The 19,593-nt window shown below is 36.6% G+C and overlaps 1 protein-coding gene across 2 annotated transcripts in view; it reads left to right on the forward strand.

Moving 5' to 3' along the window:
• LOC150089647 (serine/threonine-protein kinase 10-like) overlaps positions 1-19,593 on the forward strand; it is a 218,350-nt gene that overhangs the window by 90,211 nt on the left and 108,546 nt on the right. For both annotated transcript variants that reach the window (XM_090389579.1, XM_090389580.1), the window contains exons 9-10: positions 4,025-4,256; positions 7,867-7,994. In XM_090389579.1, the coding sequence (XP_090245705.1) occupies positions 4,025-4,256; positions 7,867-7,994 (360 nt within the window). The remainder of the gene's footprint in view (positions 1-4,024; positions 4,257-7,866; positions 7,995-19,593) is intronic.

A 19,593-nucleotide genomic window follows, 5' to 3' on the forward strand; every position in this document is an offset into this window, starting at 1 on the left:
ATCACTGGTCCTACTTCTGGTACAGCCTCAAACACTACGAGCTCGGTCATGTAATGTGCTAGTTTAACGTCGAATTCTCGTTTGTGTTAACCAAAATCTGTAATGGAGCTAAATTAGATTAGAATGAGCAAGAACTTATTGAGTTGCATTTCTTTGCTCGGGAGGAAGCTGATCGCTTCTACCCTAATGGCATATGACACTACTTGTGAAAATATTTTCCATCAACGAGTACAACTGCACGATCCTCAGTGCCATGGAGGAGAAAGTGGAATCAGTCACGCAAGACATTTTCGTGGGTTGCACAAACGCAGAGGAAGAAGCACTTGTTTCCCAGAAACTATAAAATGTTGGTTATCAATGTTGGAGGATTACCCTATGAGCTCACACCGGTCATTGGAAAGCCATATATCGTCATTACCAATGTGGACGTTACTGATGGGCTCGCTAATGGCACCGTGGGTAATTTATCCAAGATCGAATACGACGAAGAGCAGCAAATACAGTGATTGTGGCTTGAATTTACTACCTCACCTAAGATCGGAAAGTTAGCTCGCAAGAAGGTAGAGAAATACATCCAAGCAAACAGCATCAACCCTGCAGCCATCTTCTCGCAAGACGAACCTCGAGTATTTTGTTGAACAACAACTGCACAATCTGTGCCCAAAGAAATCACTTTCTTCTAATATCATCTTGTGCAATGATGATGATTCACAAGTTGCAAGGCGGCACATTCGATACTGGTTTGTGAGTACGAAAAGGGGCATGAACAGCAACAGGTTTATGTCGTGCGTAACTGACATCAATGGACTTTAAATCATCTTGCTGACCGGTGACGAGATTCTACCACAGCCTGAGAAACACTACATCCACCATCAATCTACAAAATGAGTTTGCCAGGCTTGGCACTAATTGGCTACAAACAAGACAGGACAGCTTGCTTGAATTTATCCATGATAGGAATGAACTCTCAGTTCTCTCACTCAACTGTCAAAGCCTATGGGTGCACCATGCTGACCTCACCAACACTGTTACACAGAATGCCAAATCTTTCTGCTATGTGAGACTTGGTTAGACAGTAACGAGTGTCAACATTCCGGACTTCAATTGCATGATTCAATTCAAGCATGAAACCAAATGGACAGCTGGAGATGCAATATATCACAACAAAATGGACAAGCTCCACATTGTTGCACCATACTTAGATGTCATCTATCGACAAACGACTGCTTCGACAGTCAGTGTTTGGCCCATTGGCGATATATGTACAGCGGAGTGCTTGTTACCCAAAGGCCAAGTGATACTTACAATGGTTGTCTAGATTTCTTCTAACAGTGATATTCGTGATATAATTGACTTTATTTTGTTTTTCTGCCATACTCAATTCAAGGTGCAGTGTTGTTAAAGAAAGATTTGCATAAAATATCCATGGTCATGAGCAGCAATTTCAACGTTAACTTTGCATTGGAAGAAACTAAACTGTTAATTACTTTCGTGTGCCTTCTTTCATGCGCTTGTGTAAATTTCATGGTAATGGAGCTTAGCATTTTTGAAGATCTCTTTTGAACTTTGTGCTTCTTTCAGTTGAAGGATCGGCATTCAAAAAATAAGATTCTAATTGCTTGGTTAAGTTTATCTGTGCTATCATCTTCTGAATTGATTTGGTTTACCTCTGATGCCATTTCCATCAAATCTGCTTCGCCAGCCTCTTTTTCTACCAGTAATTTTTCAACATCTTCAGTAGCCATATCATCAAAACCTTCCCGTCCTACTGTCTTAGCAAGTTCTACTATCGCATTGATTTATTTTTCTGCCAGTTCGACCATAAATCCTGACTGAACTGACTCTTGCCATACATTTTTCCAACATGCATTTAATGTTGACGGTTTTACTTCTTTGAGTGATAAAGCTATGATTCCGATACAGTCCACAATTGAAAAATTTTTCCAAAATCCATTGTAACGATTTTCTGATGTAATGAGTTTTAAAGGTAGATATAATGCCCTGATCTAATGGCTGAATTAAAGAAATTGTATTAGGTGGTAGGAACATCAGCATTTGGACAACTTAAATTTTTTGGATGGCCTGGTGTGTTATCCAATAGTAATAAAACTTTGAAATCTAGATTTTTTTCACTTTAAATAGATTTTCACAGCTGGCACAAAACAATTTAGAAACCATTCTTTAAATAAATCGGCAATCTTTTTTATTTGCTTTTCGGTATACCAGTAACACATTTTTATTTACACCTTTCGTTGCATGAGGCTTAGAGGATCTATAAACTAGCATAGGTTTTATCATGTAATCTCCTGATGTGTTACGTGATCTTTTGATGCCTTAAAACCTGGTGCAGTTTTCTCTTTTTTTGAGATAAACATTCTGTTGGGCATTTTTTTTTCCACAAAAAACCTGTCTCATCGGCATTGAAAACTTGATGTTTTGTGTATCCATGCTTTTCAATAATTTTTTGAAATCCTTCTGCATACTTCTTCACAGCTTCATTATCAGCTGATGCACTTTTCCCTTTAATTCTTATGTTATTTAATGAAAAGTGGTTTTTAAATCGCTCAAACCAATCTTTACTGGCAACAAACTCTGGGTTAATAGAAGATTATCCATATTCTTTTAAATGGTTATAAATTTTTAGAGCCTTTTGTTTAATTATATTGCCGTCTAATGGGATCTGTTTTTTGCTTCAATTGTCAATCCAAATCACAAATAACTGAGAAAGTGGTGTTTCCATTTTCTCAGTTATTTGTGCTTGGGAACGAACTGTCATATTTGCAGAAATGAAAGATCCTGCAGCAACAGCAGTTATAATTTTCTGTTCATTTTATGTAATGGTCTGGATTGTTGTTTCATTTAAATTCAAACGTTTTGCAACATATGATAGCTTTTCCCATTTTTTGACTATCCAAAATTTGTATCTTTGATTCTAGAGAAATAGTTTCTTTTGAGCAGTGCTTTTTTACTTTCCTTAGGAAAAATTTAGGGCTGGAATTTAATTCACAACAAATAAATTATTCCAATACTATTCTTAACAACCAAGTTCAGTAATACATACCTGGAAAAAAAAAAATTATATGCTATCAAATAGAAACCAAAATAACCTTACAAAAACCTTAAAGGTCACGAACTGCACGCTTCAAAGTCAATTTTTTATGGTCTCAAACAAGCACAAACCTAACAGGGGGATTTCCCAATATATATATTTTTTTGCATAACAACTAGCGAGTCAACAGCAGGGATTCACAAAAAAGAATGGAAATGTTGAAAAATTACATCCAACATAATACAGTAGACTGATTACTCTTTTGTTTAAATTCACCATTTTAAAAGTGAATTCTCTACTGATATCATGGATTATAGCACTGTTTTACATTTATTTTAAATTAAAAACCCCTAACTATGGCTCCTAAAGTTAATAATCTCATACAGAGAAGTTAAAAAAGAATAATTGAGACCATTAAAGCTTAGTGACAAACTTGATATAATAATAATAGAACAGGCATAAGTAGGAGTGTATTAATGGCAGAATATAACATTGGAACGTCAAGATGTTTGTTTGTTATGTGCAGTTAATAAAATTGCTTTCTTAATCTCTATTTCTTATTTAGCCTCATTGTTTCTACCTATATACAGTATATTAAAAATAAAACTTTCTAGATAACAGCAAAATCGAAATAATGGCATCTTGAATCCTGAGGGTGCAGTTATTCTGAAAGTCTACTGTAGTAGGGTACCCCCCCCCCCACACACAAAATCTAAAAAATACCGTGTTATACAGGGGTTGCCTGTATATCTTTCAAGTGTATTATGCATATAATACAGTTGCTTATAAACTGAAATTTTTTGAGGCAATAACTTAAGTGTTTTTACTCATATTCTATTAAAAAAGAAATTTTTCTTATGTGATTACTGTTATATCTTTCTGCTTGTATCAGATAAGACACATTAGTACTCCAATAAATTGAATGTGTGAAAAATTGTATTGGGATCAATTTATTGATTACATTTCTCTCCCTAGATATAAAGCCAAAGTTCATAGAAACAGAAGAAAATGGATCCCAAGTTGTAAATATAATAGAACATGAAGAGAAGGCTGCTGGTTTTCAGAAACTGCAAGATATTGCTTGGAAACCAGGAGAGGTTAATAAGAAACAAAATGCTACAGATGTAAATGAGGAGAATGAGTTAAATCTACATCAGAACACAAGGACTATAAGAAATGATCAGCAATTTACAGGGGTCACCAAAGGGTAAGAAACATATTGCTTAGTGTATACTAAGGTTTAGAATTTAATTTCAGGATTTTCTTTATTTATTATAATTAAATCCTTAAAGAGAAAGCATCCCCCTCCTCAGATTAGTCTAATAGATATGACAGTGAGAGGATATGTTGAAACAGGAAAATACTGCCAGTAGTCTTAAACCACAAAATTCAATACTTCCTTGTTTCTAATGTTGCACTCTCAGATAGAAGAAACACACAAATTATGTACAGGCAGTTCTCACTTTGAGTTCCCAGGTTTGAGTTTTTTTTCTTTTTCCAAGTATCAACAAAATCGAAAATATGAACATTAATTGCAAAAAATGAATGTTAAACATTCATAAATACTGCATTTCAAACCACACGCATAGCTATACAGTGTACCCCGCTTTACGATATTAATCCGTTACCATCGTATCAGGAAAATATCGTAATGTTGAACCCAATAACACATTGTTTTTTGGTAATTCATTCCACGACCTCAGAAGTTCAAATTTTCGCTATATAACTCCTTAAAAGGTCATTTTTATAGTGTAAACTGTATTAGTTACCAATTCAAATCATTCAACGCACTACACTTTCATCTTTATCATTTGTTATAAGAACCAATTTTGAACGGCTTTGATATTTTTCTAAAGCACAATTCTGGAACTCACAACCATAAAACAAAAACAATTTCCACTTCGCGGTTTATTGGGCTTTTCTGTTACTGCAGGCAATTATAAACGGGTAGTAAACTCGATGTTATTGCATTTGTGGAAATACCAATAGCTGGAATAGGCGCCTCCGTAGTCAGGTGGGAAGGAGCAGCAGTGCGTAGCACACGCTTCTTGATTAGACCGGGGTTCGAGCCTGTCACTACCAAATACGGAGGATGTGGAAAGGTCAGGGAATGACCACCGCATATCCCGGAGCAATATGGCCTTAGTTGCTAATGCTCCTAAAAACCAAATAACAACATAAAAATAACAACAATAGCTGGAATTGTGTGGGTTTTTACATCATTGTGGTGAAATGTGTTTGCCCTTTACTGAAATCTTCAATCGTATAAAAAACAAATAAATTTTCAGAATCTTCTCTTCATTCCTTTTTTTTTAAGCTTCGTATACTTGTTACTCCGCACAAATCGTGTTAGTTGCAATTTGTGCGTTCCGTTAAAAAATGCTTATGCATGCTACTGAAATTTATAAAGAAAAGAGAGGATTATCTTGGAAATAAATGCCTCTTGAAGAATTTCTGAAGAAGACGACTCCTTGTGGAACAAACCAACGAGTGCCGAGCCAACAATGAATGATCAACGAGTGTGCATTTAGTTGATGATGAACAATAAACATTCATTAACATTTGTAAGTCATAAATAATTTCTCTATTATAATTTGCCTGATTTTACAGGCTACATTGGTGCCTCCGTAGCCAGGTGGGAAGGAGCAGCAGTGCGTAGCACACGCTTCTTGATTAGACCAGGGTTCAAGCCCGTCACCACCACATACGGAGGATGCGGAAAGGTCAGGAATGACCACCGCATATCCCGGAGCAATATGGCCTTAGTTGCTAATGCTCCTAAAAACCAAAATAACAACAACAACAGGCTACATTTTCATTTCTTTGGATAAATCAATCATTGTTTAAACATAAACTAATTAGCTAACTAATTTCATTGTTGATAACGTAACCCCTATTTTTAACATTGTCTATGGGTAATAAATTCCTGCTTTATGAGAACGCACTAGGAACGAATTAACTCGTAAAGTCTAGAACTACCTATACTTTGCCAACTTCAGTATTTAGAAGGCTTCGGTAGGTTTTCTTTTTGAATTGTATAAATGTTTTATATTTTTCAAAAAAAATTTTTTATACTGATAATTCATTTCAAAATATCTTATTCGATATTTTCCCAATATATGTAAATTTAAATTTTTTATCAGGGCATATTTAAAATGAAGCAATTCAAGAAATGTTAAAGATAGGCTAATAGTTTAATTTTGGCCATAATTAAGCAGAGGTGGAATTGGTTCTTGCAGTGCTTCTATTGGGAGATGTAATAGCCTGGAAAGTGGAGGAGAGCGGGAAGAAATACAAGACCTGCTGTGGGGCCACGTGTGATTAATAGTTGCATTGGTTCTGCTGTTACTAAAGATACAAATATGCATACATATACTTGCATTGTGCACTAATGCCAGGAGTGTATAAGCAAGTAGTGTAAGCATAATAAATAAATTTGAATTTGAAGTATTGGTTAAATCATGAAATGCTGACATTATAGGCAAACATTGTATTATTCTCATACAGGGAGTGCAGAATTTGAATGTGATGAGTACAAAACATTACCTCTAGAGTTCAGTGTTGGGACCATTGTTTTCTATATTTACTAATGATATTTATGAATGTATATCAGACTTAATGTCTGAGTTTGCAGATGACAAGGAGGTAATGACAGCAATCAGAGTTGATAATGCAACCAGATCTAGAAAAATTAGGCAGATTGGACTGAGAAGTGCCAACTGAAGATTAACATTGACAGGTGCAACATATGGGTAAGAGTAATCCCAGATTAATGTACCAGCTATGTAGTACCACGCTCAAGGTGGTGGAGAATGAAAAAGATCGATGGTAATTGTGCAGCCAGATATGAAGTTCTCTGAGCAGTGCAGATAAGCTTTGAGGACAGTTATATACAGGAATTTTTCCAGTTGGGATAAGGAGGTGGTTATCCCATTATATCAGGCAATAGTTAGACCACATTTTCAGTATTGCATTCAGTACTGAAACCTCATTTGTGGAAGGATGTGGATTTGTTGGAGTGGGTGCAGAGAAGAGCAACAAGATTAGTGAGGGGACATAAGCATGCTCTTACTGGGAAAGGCTTGAGTTCTGCAAATTGCAGCATCTGGATTGAATAAGCTCAGTGCTGACAGAATTCTTCCTCTTGTTCAGAATACATACATGATGAGGCATAAATTCAAATTGAGGAAAGATGGTTGAAGGACAGATGTGTGAAAATTTGTCTTCAGTTTGATTATTGGAACAAACTTCCATCTAGTGTTGTAGAAAAGGGCAGCTTGAATAAATTCAAGGAAGAACTATACAAAATATTGAAGGGATGGACAGGTGACTTGGGAATTTTTTTTTTTTTTTTGCTGATTCTGTATAAGCTTGCTTTCTTTGCCACTACTAATACTAAAGTAGTACACACCCTTACCAAGCAATGAGCAAAATTATATAAAAGAAAAGACTACATACAGTTTTAATGGTACTGATTCTATTGTGTTGCTTTTATTATTTTAGAAAATGTAAGAGAGAATTCTTATCAACTGCCTCTTCCACCAAATTTTCTGAAATTTATGCACTAGGATGAGTCTCCCCTTGTCAGTGAAATTTAATTGTAAGGTCAAAGACTGGATTGAATGGGGGGGGGGGGGGATCACATTTTTTTCAATAAAATATGAAATCTGCTTTACATAAGTCAAAAAAAAAGTTCTAAATTGTAATTTTAACTAGAATTATAGATATATGTTGAAAGTTTTTGCTATTTATTTAAACCATAATTTAGATGCAACACCTTTTTAATAGGTTTTATTTTATTATCTGTTTCAATACAGGTCCACATTAGTGACTGAATCTTCAACAGATGATGACAGAACACCAGAAAATATTCACGAGCTTTCTGAAGATTTAATTTTTACGTCTCAGCCATCAAGACCAGCAGGAGAAGTAGTAGTTATAACTGGTAAGTATAATAGTATTGGAATGATCACATTTAGTATTTCTGATATATAAAGGGGGAGAGGAAACATTACTTAAGAAATAGTTATGAAAAGACAAATTACAAACGGATTAAAATATATATAACGGTGCCTAGTATTTTCTGCATTTTTTTCCCTGCCTTTGCATGTGAAACATGAAATTTGCACTTTATCTTGTTCAGACATATGATATTATGTCTGATTGATTATGATTCAGTGCAGATATGACTATTATGAGTGCTATATTGTCATTAGAGTTCTTAGTGGCACAGTTTGGCTGGAAGGATTCAGCTTCTCATTTCTTCTCAGTTCTTAATGACTGAGAACTGGCCTTCATTGATAGTGTAAATGTCTAAAGTTTCTTACAGTACTGTAATGGACTGATATTTACCATCCATTCCAAAAAAAATTGTATTAATTTTTTGCTTCACTTCAGTGATTTGTTTATTTATTTGACTTGGCAGTGAATTCTCCCCAATTGTAAAGGAAAATTTTCAAAATTATGCATGCCTGGACTTACAGGTTCTTTCCATGTACAATTATTAGTGAACAATCTAACTGTTTACTTCCAAAACTACTCGAGTAAAATTGTCTCTAGTTAGGAAGGTAGAGAAAGTTACAGCCATTAACCTCAAATAAACAGTTTATGTGCATTCGATATTTTGGAGTGGCACTGCTGTGTAAGGGGCTTAGAGGGGAACAGGTATCCTGTGTGTTATCAGACACACAGCCTAAAACACTGATGGATCCAATATCCCTCTATTACAGAAGATTTAGAAGAAGTCCGGTTGGCCTGCCTCCCTAAAATCCACTCATGCACACCTTCTCGATGGTAAGCCCTGTTACATCACTTAGGTGGCAGCGAACATGTAGAGTGGTTCCCTTCAAGATGCCTGGTCAGCGTGGAGAGGAAAAGACCAAACCCTCCAGCATATGACAGCACGACAAAAGAAATGGCCCTCAGTCCCCAGCAGCTTTCACTCTCCCTCTTACGGCAGCGAGAGGATCAGAGTGGAAGCAGAGGGTGCTAAGAATCTCTGGGTACGACCAGGCTGCTATGCACGGAAACTGAACTTGGCCTGTTATAACGTAAGATCACTCATCGGTGAAGACAGGATATTAGAGCTGGAAAAGGAATTAGAAATTGTGAATTGGAATATCATCGGTTTGGCTGAAACAAGAAGAAATGAATCACTTATAAGTTTATCAATTGGAAATCTGCCATACACCAATGGAAACAGTGAAAGTAGTGAAGGTGCAGTTGTGTTTCTGGTCCATAAAGATTTTAAAAACAACATTTTGGAATTCAAAAGCACTTCACCAAGGGTGTCAAGACTAATACTCAAGATTTCTAAGAGATACAAGCTAAAGGTTATAATGATTTATGCACCAACATCGAGCCGTGATGATGAAAGGGTTGAAGAAATGTACACCGAAATTGAGTCTTCTAGATGAGCAGAAAACCCACTACACTATTATTATGGGGGACTTCAATGCTAAGGTTGGAAAAAGACAAAACAGCGCAGAAAGGGGAACTATAGGAAATTTTGGAATTGGTGAAAGAAATGAAAGAGGTGAAAGACTTCTGGAATTTGCAAAATCTCAAGGTCTGTCAGTAATGAACACTTTTTTCAAGAAAAGGGTGAACAGAAAGTGGACATGGAAGAGTCCAAATGGAATAACAACTAATGAAATCGACTTCATCCTCACTAAAAGAAGATATGTTGTGAATGACGTTACTGACCTGAATAAGGTAAATGTTGGAAGTGATCACAGAATGGTAAGATGTACACTTGATATAGATGTAGGAAAGGAAAGGAAAAAACTGACTTGAGTAAATAATACAAAGGTCTTTGAGATAACAGAAGAGGAGAAAAAACAGTATGTACTGGAACTTAAGAACAAGTTCGGGCTTCTGCAGACTGCTCAGGACCAAGATATCGACGAGGAATATTACAACTTTCTGAAAGTGATAAAGCCCAAGAAACCTATAGGGAAACAGAAATCCAAAGAAGAAAAAATTAGTCAAGAAACACTTGTCATGATGAACCGAAGACGACAAATGAAGAGAAAGAAAAACACTGACAGGGAGAAAATTGAGTATACTGAGTTATGCAAAGCCATTAGAAAGAGACTCAGTGAGGACATAAGAAGATTTAACACAAGAAAAGTAGAACAAGCATTAAAGGAAAACAAAGGATTTAAATCAGCAGCCATAAGCAGTAATACAGAAAGACAAATGATTGAAGAATAGCAATGGTGTACTTATAAACAGCAGAGAGGGCATAATTCAAATAGCAGAAGGCTACTATAGAGAATTATACGAGGAGCGAGGGAATGATGCCAGCAGTGGGGAAGATGGATTGCAAAGTAGCAACACATACGACATACCCGATATTCTTCCTGATGAGGTAGAACATGCATTGAAGAATCAGAAAGCCCCGGGGAAAGATGAAGTTACTGTAGAGTTGCTAAAATTGGGAGGAAAAGACATGACACAAAAACTGGCAAGGCTCTTCACAAAGTGCAATCGAAAAGGTGTGACGCCTAAGCAGTGGAATAATGCAATCATAGTTTTGCTGCATAAGAAAGGAGATAAATTGGAAATTATAGACCAATTAGCTTGTTATCCCACATCTTCAAGTTGTTCACAAGGGTCATCACTAACAGATTAGAAAGAATACTTGATGAGAATCAACCGAAAGAGCAAGCTGGCTTTAGGACAGGATTCTCAACTATGGATCACGTTCATGTAATATCACAGCTAATGGAGAAAGCAAATGAATATAAAACACCATTATGCCTGGCATTTGTGGATTATGAAAAGGCATTTGACTCTATACAGCATAAGGCAATGTTTCGGGCATTAGAATGACAAGGCATAGATATCCCACATATTATGATTTTGAAGAAAATATATGAGAGTGCTACCTCCTTTATTAGACTAGACAAAGACAGTAGGAAATTTAAAATCGAGAAAGGAGTTCGACAAGGAGACACAATATTTCCGAAGCTGTTTACTGCTGCCCTTGAGGAAGCTTTCAGAAGATTAGACTGGCCGCAAAAAGGAGTCAATGGGAACGGAGAGTACCTAAATCATTTACGATTTGCAGATGACATTGTGGTCATAAGTCACGATCCAAAAGAATTAGAGGAAAATCTTAATCAGTTATGCACAGTTAATAAGGATTTAGGACTAAAGATGAATATGGCTAAAACAAAAGTAATGATGAACAAGTATGCCACAGAAAGGGAAATAATGATTGAAGGAGTAGTAATTGAAAAGGTGGAGTCATATACTTATCTGGGACAAGTTATTAGCTGTAATAATGATAAATGGCTGGAAGTCAAGAGAAGAATAAACTTTGAATGGATAGCATTCAGGAAATATAGTCACATACTGAAGAGCAATATCCCAGTTTGTCTGAAATGTAAAATAATGAACCAATGTATACTCCCCACCATGACTTATGGAAGTGAAACTTGGGCACTCACCAAAGAATGGAAGAGAAGCTGAGAACTACACAGCGAAGAATGAAATGAATTATATTGGGAATCAGACTATTAGATAAGAAGAGAAACACATGGATTAGGCAGCAAACTCAAGTAAAGGACATTCTTATCAAAACTAAAGAACTAAAATGGTCTTGGGCAGGACACATAGCTCGAAGATATGATGACAGATGGACCAAAAAAATAACAGAATGGTGCCCAAGAGGAGCTAGAAGAAATCCTGGAAGACAAAGGCGGAGATGGATAGATGAAATTCGTGAGTTTGTGGGTAGTAAATGGATGACCAGTGCTCAAAACAGAAGGAACTGGAAAGTTGCTGGAGAGGCCTTCATCCTGCAGTGGATTGAAAATGGCTGATGATGATGATGACTGCTGTGTTAAAGTGACATATTTACGAAGCCTTTGAAAAGGTAAATACTTAAGGACGTATGTACGGTAAGCACCGGTTATAGTGATCATATTTGCAAATTGAATTTTGATTCTACTAAGTGAAAATCGACAAATATTATCCAGAGGCTATAAAAATAAAGATATAAAGAACAAATTTACACTTCATTACCAATTAAATGATACGTAAAAATCAGAAGAATATTCCGATTGCTACGTTCTGAACAAAATAAAAATAAATTTATCCAGAGGTTATCAAAATAAAAATAAATTTATACTTAGGTACATAGCTTAATTAATATACATATTAATTAAACACAACAATTTGTAATATGATTATAATTTAAAATGGTCACTTATTTTAGATTGCTTTAAATTATCACTAAGAAGTCTATTTATAGATTTATATTCACGATCACTTGCACCAGTTTCTTCCAATGCTCTCCTCAGGATGGCTGTAGCTTCACGAGTTTGCAGTTTTATAACTAGAATTCGTTCAGGTTCATCTTCCTTTTCCTCCTCCTTTGAAAAATTATCAGTAACAGATTGGGCAATTTCTTCATCTGTTGAAGCTGTAGTAACTTGTAGACCACCATCTATGTCCACTCAGTCATTAAACTTGTGTTCACCCATGTCTTCAGGCTTTTCAGCGTGATGAGTATCGTGACTTAGTTGTCCATCATGAATAATTAATCCACATTTTTTGAAACAGTTGCTAATGCAGGTTTCAGAAACTTCATTCCAGGCACTCATTGTCATATGAACTGCATCTAGAACAGTTATCTGCTTTGTGATATCGGTTGATGTTCCCAAACCTTCATCTATAGACTGGATGATTCTTCGCCTCATATCTGACCTATAAAAGGTCTTAAGGGTTTTTATTATTCCCTGGTCAAGAGGTTGAATCAGTGATGTGGTATTTGAAGGTAGAAAAACTAATTCATTGTTTTTGAAAGTCAACTTTGGATGAGCTGGGCAGTTGTCCAAAACCAATGCAATCTTTCTGTTTTTCTTATCCAATTTCAAATCCCATTTACGAAGATAATCTTCAAATAAAGAACCTGTCATCCAAGCATACTACAGGGCTACCCCAGGTAGCCCTGTAGTAGAACCCTGTTTCATCTGTATTAAAAATGTCTTTAGGATTATAAGTACTTAACACAGTTTGCCAAGTGGTTTTCAACCAGGTGTCAGCTGCAGAACCATTGGCATCCTGTTTTTTTCCGTGAAGTTTTTTTTAACAATATCATGCCTCTCTTTCCATCTTCTCAGCCATCTGTCCGTTACCTAAAAACTCTTTGTGTAGTTTTTCAGCAAAATCATTAGCTTTTTGAAGAAGAAAGCTATGATTGATTGGTGCATTAAATGAGCTGGTCTGTTTGAACCAAATGAACAGAGCTTTATCTACTGTTTGGCATTTCCCTTCACACTTCCTTTTTCTGGTTTCACTAATCACATTAGTGTTTAATATGTGACATGATTTTGACAAAGATGACTGAGGCACTCCTAATTTTACTGCCACTTCCCTTCGAGACATATTGCCTAAGTTTAATTTATCGTACTTTTCTATAATTTGTAACTTATCTTTTACACACAAATTCACTCTGTTCACTAACATTTTTTTTTTTTTTTTTTTTTTTTGGTAGTAAAATTTAAAACACAGTAAAAAAGATAAGCTTCAATCAATTACAAACCACATGGCACACACAAATTGGAACTAACAATTTGTGTGTGCCAAAGTTTAGATATAGAAATGAAGAGCAAATTTTAGTGAAGGGGAAACACATTTCACCATAATAATGTGAAAACACAGAATTCCAGCTATCAGTATTATCGCAAATGAATAAGATCGAGTTTACTACCCATTTATTACACTAACAGAAAAGCCCAATAAACTGGAAACTGCAAATTGTTTTTGTTTTATGGTTGTGACCTCCAGAAATGTGCTTTAGAAAAATATCACAGAGGCGTTCAAAGTCGATTCTTATAACCAAAAATGTGATTTTAGTAAACGATGAAAGTGTAATGCATTTTATTGATTTGGATCAGTTCTTCGAAATTTGATTCTATTGAGTGGCTGATTCTAATAACCAGTGATCACTATAACCAATGCTTACTGTACATATATTTTTTTTTTATGTGAACCCCAAACACGAGAGGTATTAGAACCTATAGTACTTAGTACCTTGGTTGGGTTGGAGGTTGAGAAGACGAAAGAAGATATTTGTTGACATTGGACTTGAACTTCTGTAGATTGTAATTTTCAGGAAATACGTATGAAGGAAGGTTGTTCCAGAAAACGGCAGTTGAATGAATAAATGAGGAAGATGAAAAGTTGGTTCTGTGGGTTTGAAGTTGGACAGTAAATGGATGTTGGCTGGTGGCGGCGGCACGAGTTCGGACTGTTTTGAAAGAGAGAGAGAGAGCGGGAATTATAGAAGCCAATTCAGAAGAACAGTGCCCATGGAAGTATCTGTAGAAGAGGCATGCAGCAGAAACAGTACGTCTATGAGAAAGCAAGTGGTATGAGAAAGTGAGTGGAGAGACTCTGTTAGAGATGAATCATTAATTAATCCAACTGCCCTCTTCTGAATGGAATCAAGAAGCCTGAGAAAGGTTTTGGGTTATGGAATATTGTTCCCACCCCAGATGTGGAAACAATATTCCATGGCAGGGCGGATTTGTGATTTATACAGAGTGAGCAGCTGTTTGGAAGAAAAGTAATGTCGAGAGCGAAAGAGAAAACCAAGTTTTTTAGATGCAGAGGAAGCAACATTTGTAATGTGCTTGTGCCAAGAGAGATTAGAAGTCAGGGTAATCCTCAAAAGAGATATATCATTTTTCCTAGAAATCGGAGTGTCACTAAAGATAAGCATAGGAGCAGAAGAATCCTTTTTGCGATATATAAGACAAGACTGAGTTTTAGAAGGGTTGAAATCAACTAAGTTGTCTTTGCCCCACTGGAGAATTACCTGAAGATCGGCATTTAAGGAATTGGTAGCAGATTTTCGAGAAGTTGAAGCTGATTGAGCAGGACAAGGTTTCTCAAAATGGAAAGTGGAATGCAATGTACTATCATCGGCAAAACTGTGGATAGGATTTCCAGTCAATGGAAGAAGGTCATTAATATACAAGAGGAAAAGAGTGGGGGAAAGAACTGAACCTTGGGGGACATCGGCATTAGTGGAGAAGTTAGAAGACAGAGAGCCATCTACCATCACCCTCAGTGAGCGATCAGAGAGAAAACTGGATAACCAATTACTAAAAACAGTTGGTAAACCATAAGATGGAAGCTTGTTTAGAAGACCTTTGTGCCAAACACGATCAAAAGCCTTTGAGAAGTCAAGAGCAACTACTTGTGTTTCACCGAACCTTTCCATTGAATTAGTCGATATACACAGTGTGGAAAGGGCTGAATTCAAATAAGGCAAAATAAGGATAAGAAAATGTTTTATCTTACTTTTCTCTCTCAAAATAGTCTCCAAGGTATCTAATACAGTCAGTTCTTCTATAATGGGTATTTTCACAATGCGAATTTGTTCCAGTGTGACTGATATATTAGGGAACTGTGCAGTATAACACGATTTTTGCATTGGCTCATGTGCGATTTTGTCTGCGAGTAACACCAAGCGAATGAAAACTCGGCACCAAATTGAACTGCAGCCTATGCAGCAATATATACAAGTTTGCGAAGCTTAAAAAATGTCATGTGTGAGAGCTATATTTCCCATTTACTGTAGCTATGTTGGTCGGAGACACACTTGTCATTCGTCGCATTCATAAGATAACGTGTGATATTGCAGGCCAACTCACATTTTCAGGACCTCGCATTTTTATGTTTGAACAGATATTTTGTGAGGCGGGATAGCGTAAGCAGAGGATCACATTTCTGTGATCCTCTGCTTCCATAAAACAATAAAAACAATTTGCAGTGTCCAGTTTATGGAGCTTTTCTGTTAGTGCAATCTAATTATAAATGGTAGTAAACTATCTTACTACATTTGCAATAATGCCAATAGCTGGAATTGTGTGGGTTTTTATGTTATTATGGTGAAATGTGTTTCCCCTTCTATGAAGTCTTCAATTATATAAAAAATATGAATAAATTTTCACCATCTTCTCTTCATTCCTATTTTTTAAGCTTCGTAAACTTGTCTCACTTGTGTAATTTGTGCATCCCATGTTCGTCGTCATTGATTGCTTATCTTTTTTACTGTTTTAAATTTTACAATCCAAAATAAAAAAGAAGAAAAAGAAAATGTCGGTGAAGAAATATCAATCAAGCAAAACATATCTTGTCAAGGTAAAGTGCTATATTTACTGTAATATTTATTTATTTATTAGAAATTTAAGATATTTAAACCTGTGTTAGCGTTTTTATTGGCTTTCTAACTTTTTTTAGTGTTTTTCTTACCAGAATGAACATTTTTTTTTTTTGAGTGCTCTGCCCCTACCTATCCCTATTTTTCCCATAAGCCCTGTTTGTAATGTGTGAAATATCATAACACAGAGATTTTTAGGGACAAATGTACCGCATTATAACAGAACTGACTGTACTTATTGTTACAGCGTTCATACAAGCTTTGGAAAGACTTAGAGAACTTCTCTGCTGCGATGGTATTTAGTTTTTTTCGTCTGTCATAAACACTAGCAATTTGGCATCCTTTCAAGTTCAACTTAAGAAACAAAAAAAGTCTGCTGGAGCCAAGTCAGAAGAATAAGGAGGGTTGTTAAGTATTGCAACCTGCTTGTGAACCAGAAATGTATGTTGATCACTGTGTGAGAAGGCACATGTTCATGCAACAGCCACCAACCAGGCTGTTCCAGATCTGATCAGTCCAAATGTGCTCAATTCTAACCAACAAACATTTCAGTACCTCCAAGTAGTAATTTCTGGTAACAGGCCTTCCTGTTGAAATAAATTCATTATGGATTATTCTTTTGTGATCAAAGAATGTGATCAGCCTGGCTTTGCGCAATTTCTGGAAACAAACTTTTTATATTTTGGTCTCAGTATCATAGTGGAGCACCAGCTCTTGTTCCCAGTATTAATGCTATTTGGTAAACCAGGTTCACTATTAACTGTTTGAATGAAATATTTATAAACGTCCAGTTGTTGATCACCATTCTGCACCATTATTTTTTTCATTTGGCAGTGAATTTCTTCCCAGTTATATGGAAATTTTAGAGTTTTTCCTCATCATGCAAACCGTGTAGAATAAACTAAATTTTTCTTTTTCCCAAGAGTGGTATTTATGGACCTTATTGATTCCTTATTCACATTTGACTCACTTGCTAGCATTCTCAGTGTTAATTGGCAGTTATTTGCTAAATTATGCATACTTTTCTACCAATTCAGGGCTGCTGATCATTTTTGGTCATCCACTTCGAGATCGTCTGCTTTCTCTTTGCCCTCTTTAAAGAGGGCAAAGAGAAATGCTCTTTGTCACAGAGCCTTATCCCCATAAGATGTTCATAATTCTTTGCAAGAATATTTGCTGATGCTATCGAGGCAGTGTTAGGTGGGTCGGAAAACTGCTAGCTTGGGGGGAGACAAAGACCAATAGATTGACAGTAGCCACTGGCAGAGGTGAAAGAGATTCTTGCACTGCTTCTATTAGAATGAGCAGAAGCCTGAAAAACAAGATGCGTGGTATTTCAGAGACTGCTGGGAGCCATTGCGGTACAAGTAAACACATGGGTTGTGTTAGGGTAGCTAAGAATAGAAACAGGTGCAGGTATACTTGCGTGTACACCAATGCTAGGAGTTTAGTAAATAAATTTGATGAATTTGAGGTATTGCTCAAAACATCAAAGGCAGATATTGTTGGGATATCAGAGACGTGGTGTCACACAGATATAAGGGATGCAGAACTGCAATTTGGGGAGTACAACGTCTACAGAAAGGATAGACAGGATAGGAAGGGGGGAGGGGTTATGCTATTAGTTAAGAAACACATAAAAACCAAGGAAGTGAAGCCAGTCGACATTGCTGGACAGTGCAGTGTTGAGTCAGTTTGGTGTGACATAAGCATTGGGAGATCAAAATTGAGAGTAGGAGTGTGCTATAGGCCTAATGACTCTGATGAGTATAATAAGGAACTGTACAGGGAAATAGAGTGGGCCAGTAAATCAGAGAGTCTTATAATGGGAGATTTTAATTTCCCAGATATTGACTGGAATTTGGGGGCTGGTTACTCACACACTAGCAGGGCTTTTGTGGATTTATTGGATGATTGTTTTCTACACCAGCATGTTCGGGAGGCAACTAGAGGGAGTAATACTCTTGATTTGATTATCAGCAGTGATTCTTCATGCATTAAGAATCTGCAGATAAATGAACCACTAGGTGGCAGTGATCACAGTGTGCTGAAGTGGGATTTACTGAAAGAGGTAACTACCATTAGGGGTAAAGGGAAGGGTTATTGCTTCCGTAAAGGCGACTACGATGGACTGAGACAGTATTTAAATTCTATACAGTGGGACCAACTGATGATGTTACCAACAGCAAATTCAAAATGGGAAGCATTCAAAGAACTTATCTTGGAAGCTACTAGGCTTTACATACCAACTAAGAAATATTGTTCAAGGTTTAGGCCAAAATGGATGTCAGATGAACTAATGAGGCATATGGCAGAGAAGAAAAATGCATGGGATACTTACAAATTAACACATGACACAGAAGCCTATGATAGATACAAGTTGATATGCAACCAAGTTACAAAGGAGGTTAGGCAGGCGAAGGCAGATTACGAGAAATCCTTGGCAAGGGATGCAAAGAAAAACAGCAAAGAGTTCTTTACTTATGTAAACTCTAGAAGGAAGGGGATGAATCAGATTGGTCCACTTGATATTGATGGGTCAACTGTTGATGATCCTGCTCAGGTAGCTAACAAACTAAATGAATATTTTGCATCGACATTCACACATGAGTTATTCAGCGAGGGGAATGCCAGAGGTGTGTTCAACTCTAGCAGTAAGCTACAGAATCTTGAAATAACTGGGAGTAAAGTGGAGGAGAAACTGTTGAAGATAAACACAAGAAAGGCACCCGGGGTGGATGGGATCTATCCAGTTATATTAAAGGAGGCAGCAAAGGAAGTAAGCAAACCCTTAGCCATAATTATGAGAGCTTCCTTGGACTCAGGGGAGGTACCCATAGACTGGAAATGTGCAAATGTGACCCCAATTCACAAAGGAGGATCAAAGGCTGACACAAGTAATTATAGACCTGTGAGCTTAACTTCTGTTCCAGGAAAATTAATGGAGGCACTGGTTAAAGAAGCACTGCAGGATCATTTAGACAAGACTTCAGTTATAGCTCAGACACAGCATGGATTTGTTAAGGGGAAGTCTTGCCTGACCAACTTGATTGGATACTATGATGCAGTCACAAAAGAACTGGATGCAGGGAATAACTTTGATATTATATACTTGGATCTTAGAAAGGCTTTTGATACTGTTGCACATGGAAGACTGCTACACAAATTGGAGCAGTGTGACATTGGAGGCAAATTGCTGCTATGGATAAAGGGGTGGTTGAGGGGGAGAAGACAGAGAGTGGTAATCAATGGACACTGCTCATCGTGGATTAATGTTATTAGTGGAGTCCCTCAGGGCTCAGTGTTGGGTCCATTATTGTTTTCTGTATTTATAAATGATATTGATGATGGTATATCAAGC

The sequence above is a fragment of the Mastigoproctus giganteus genome, chromosome 2, assembly GCF_048544385.1.
Source record: "Mastigoproctus giganteus isolate SK-2022 chromosome 2, ASM4854438v1, whole genome shotgun sequence".
NCBI lineage: Eukaryota > Metazoa > Arthropoda > Arachnida > Uropygi > Thelyphonidae > Mastigoproctus > Mastigoproctus giganteus.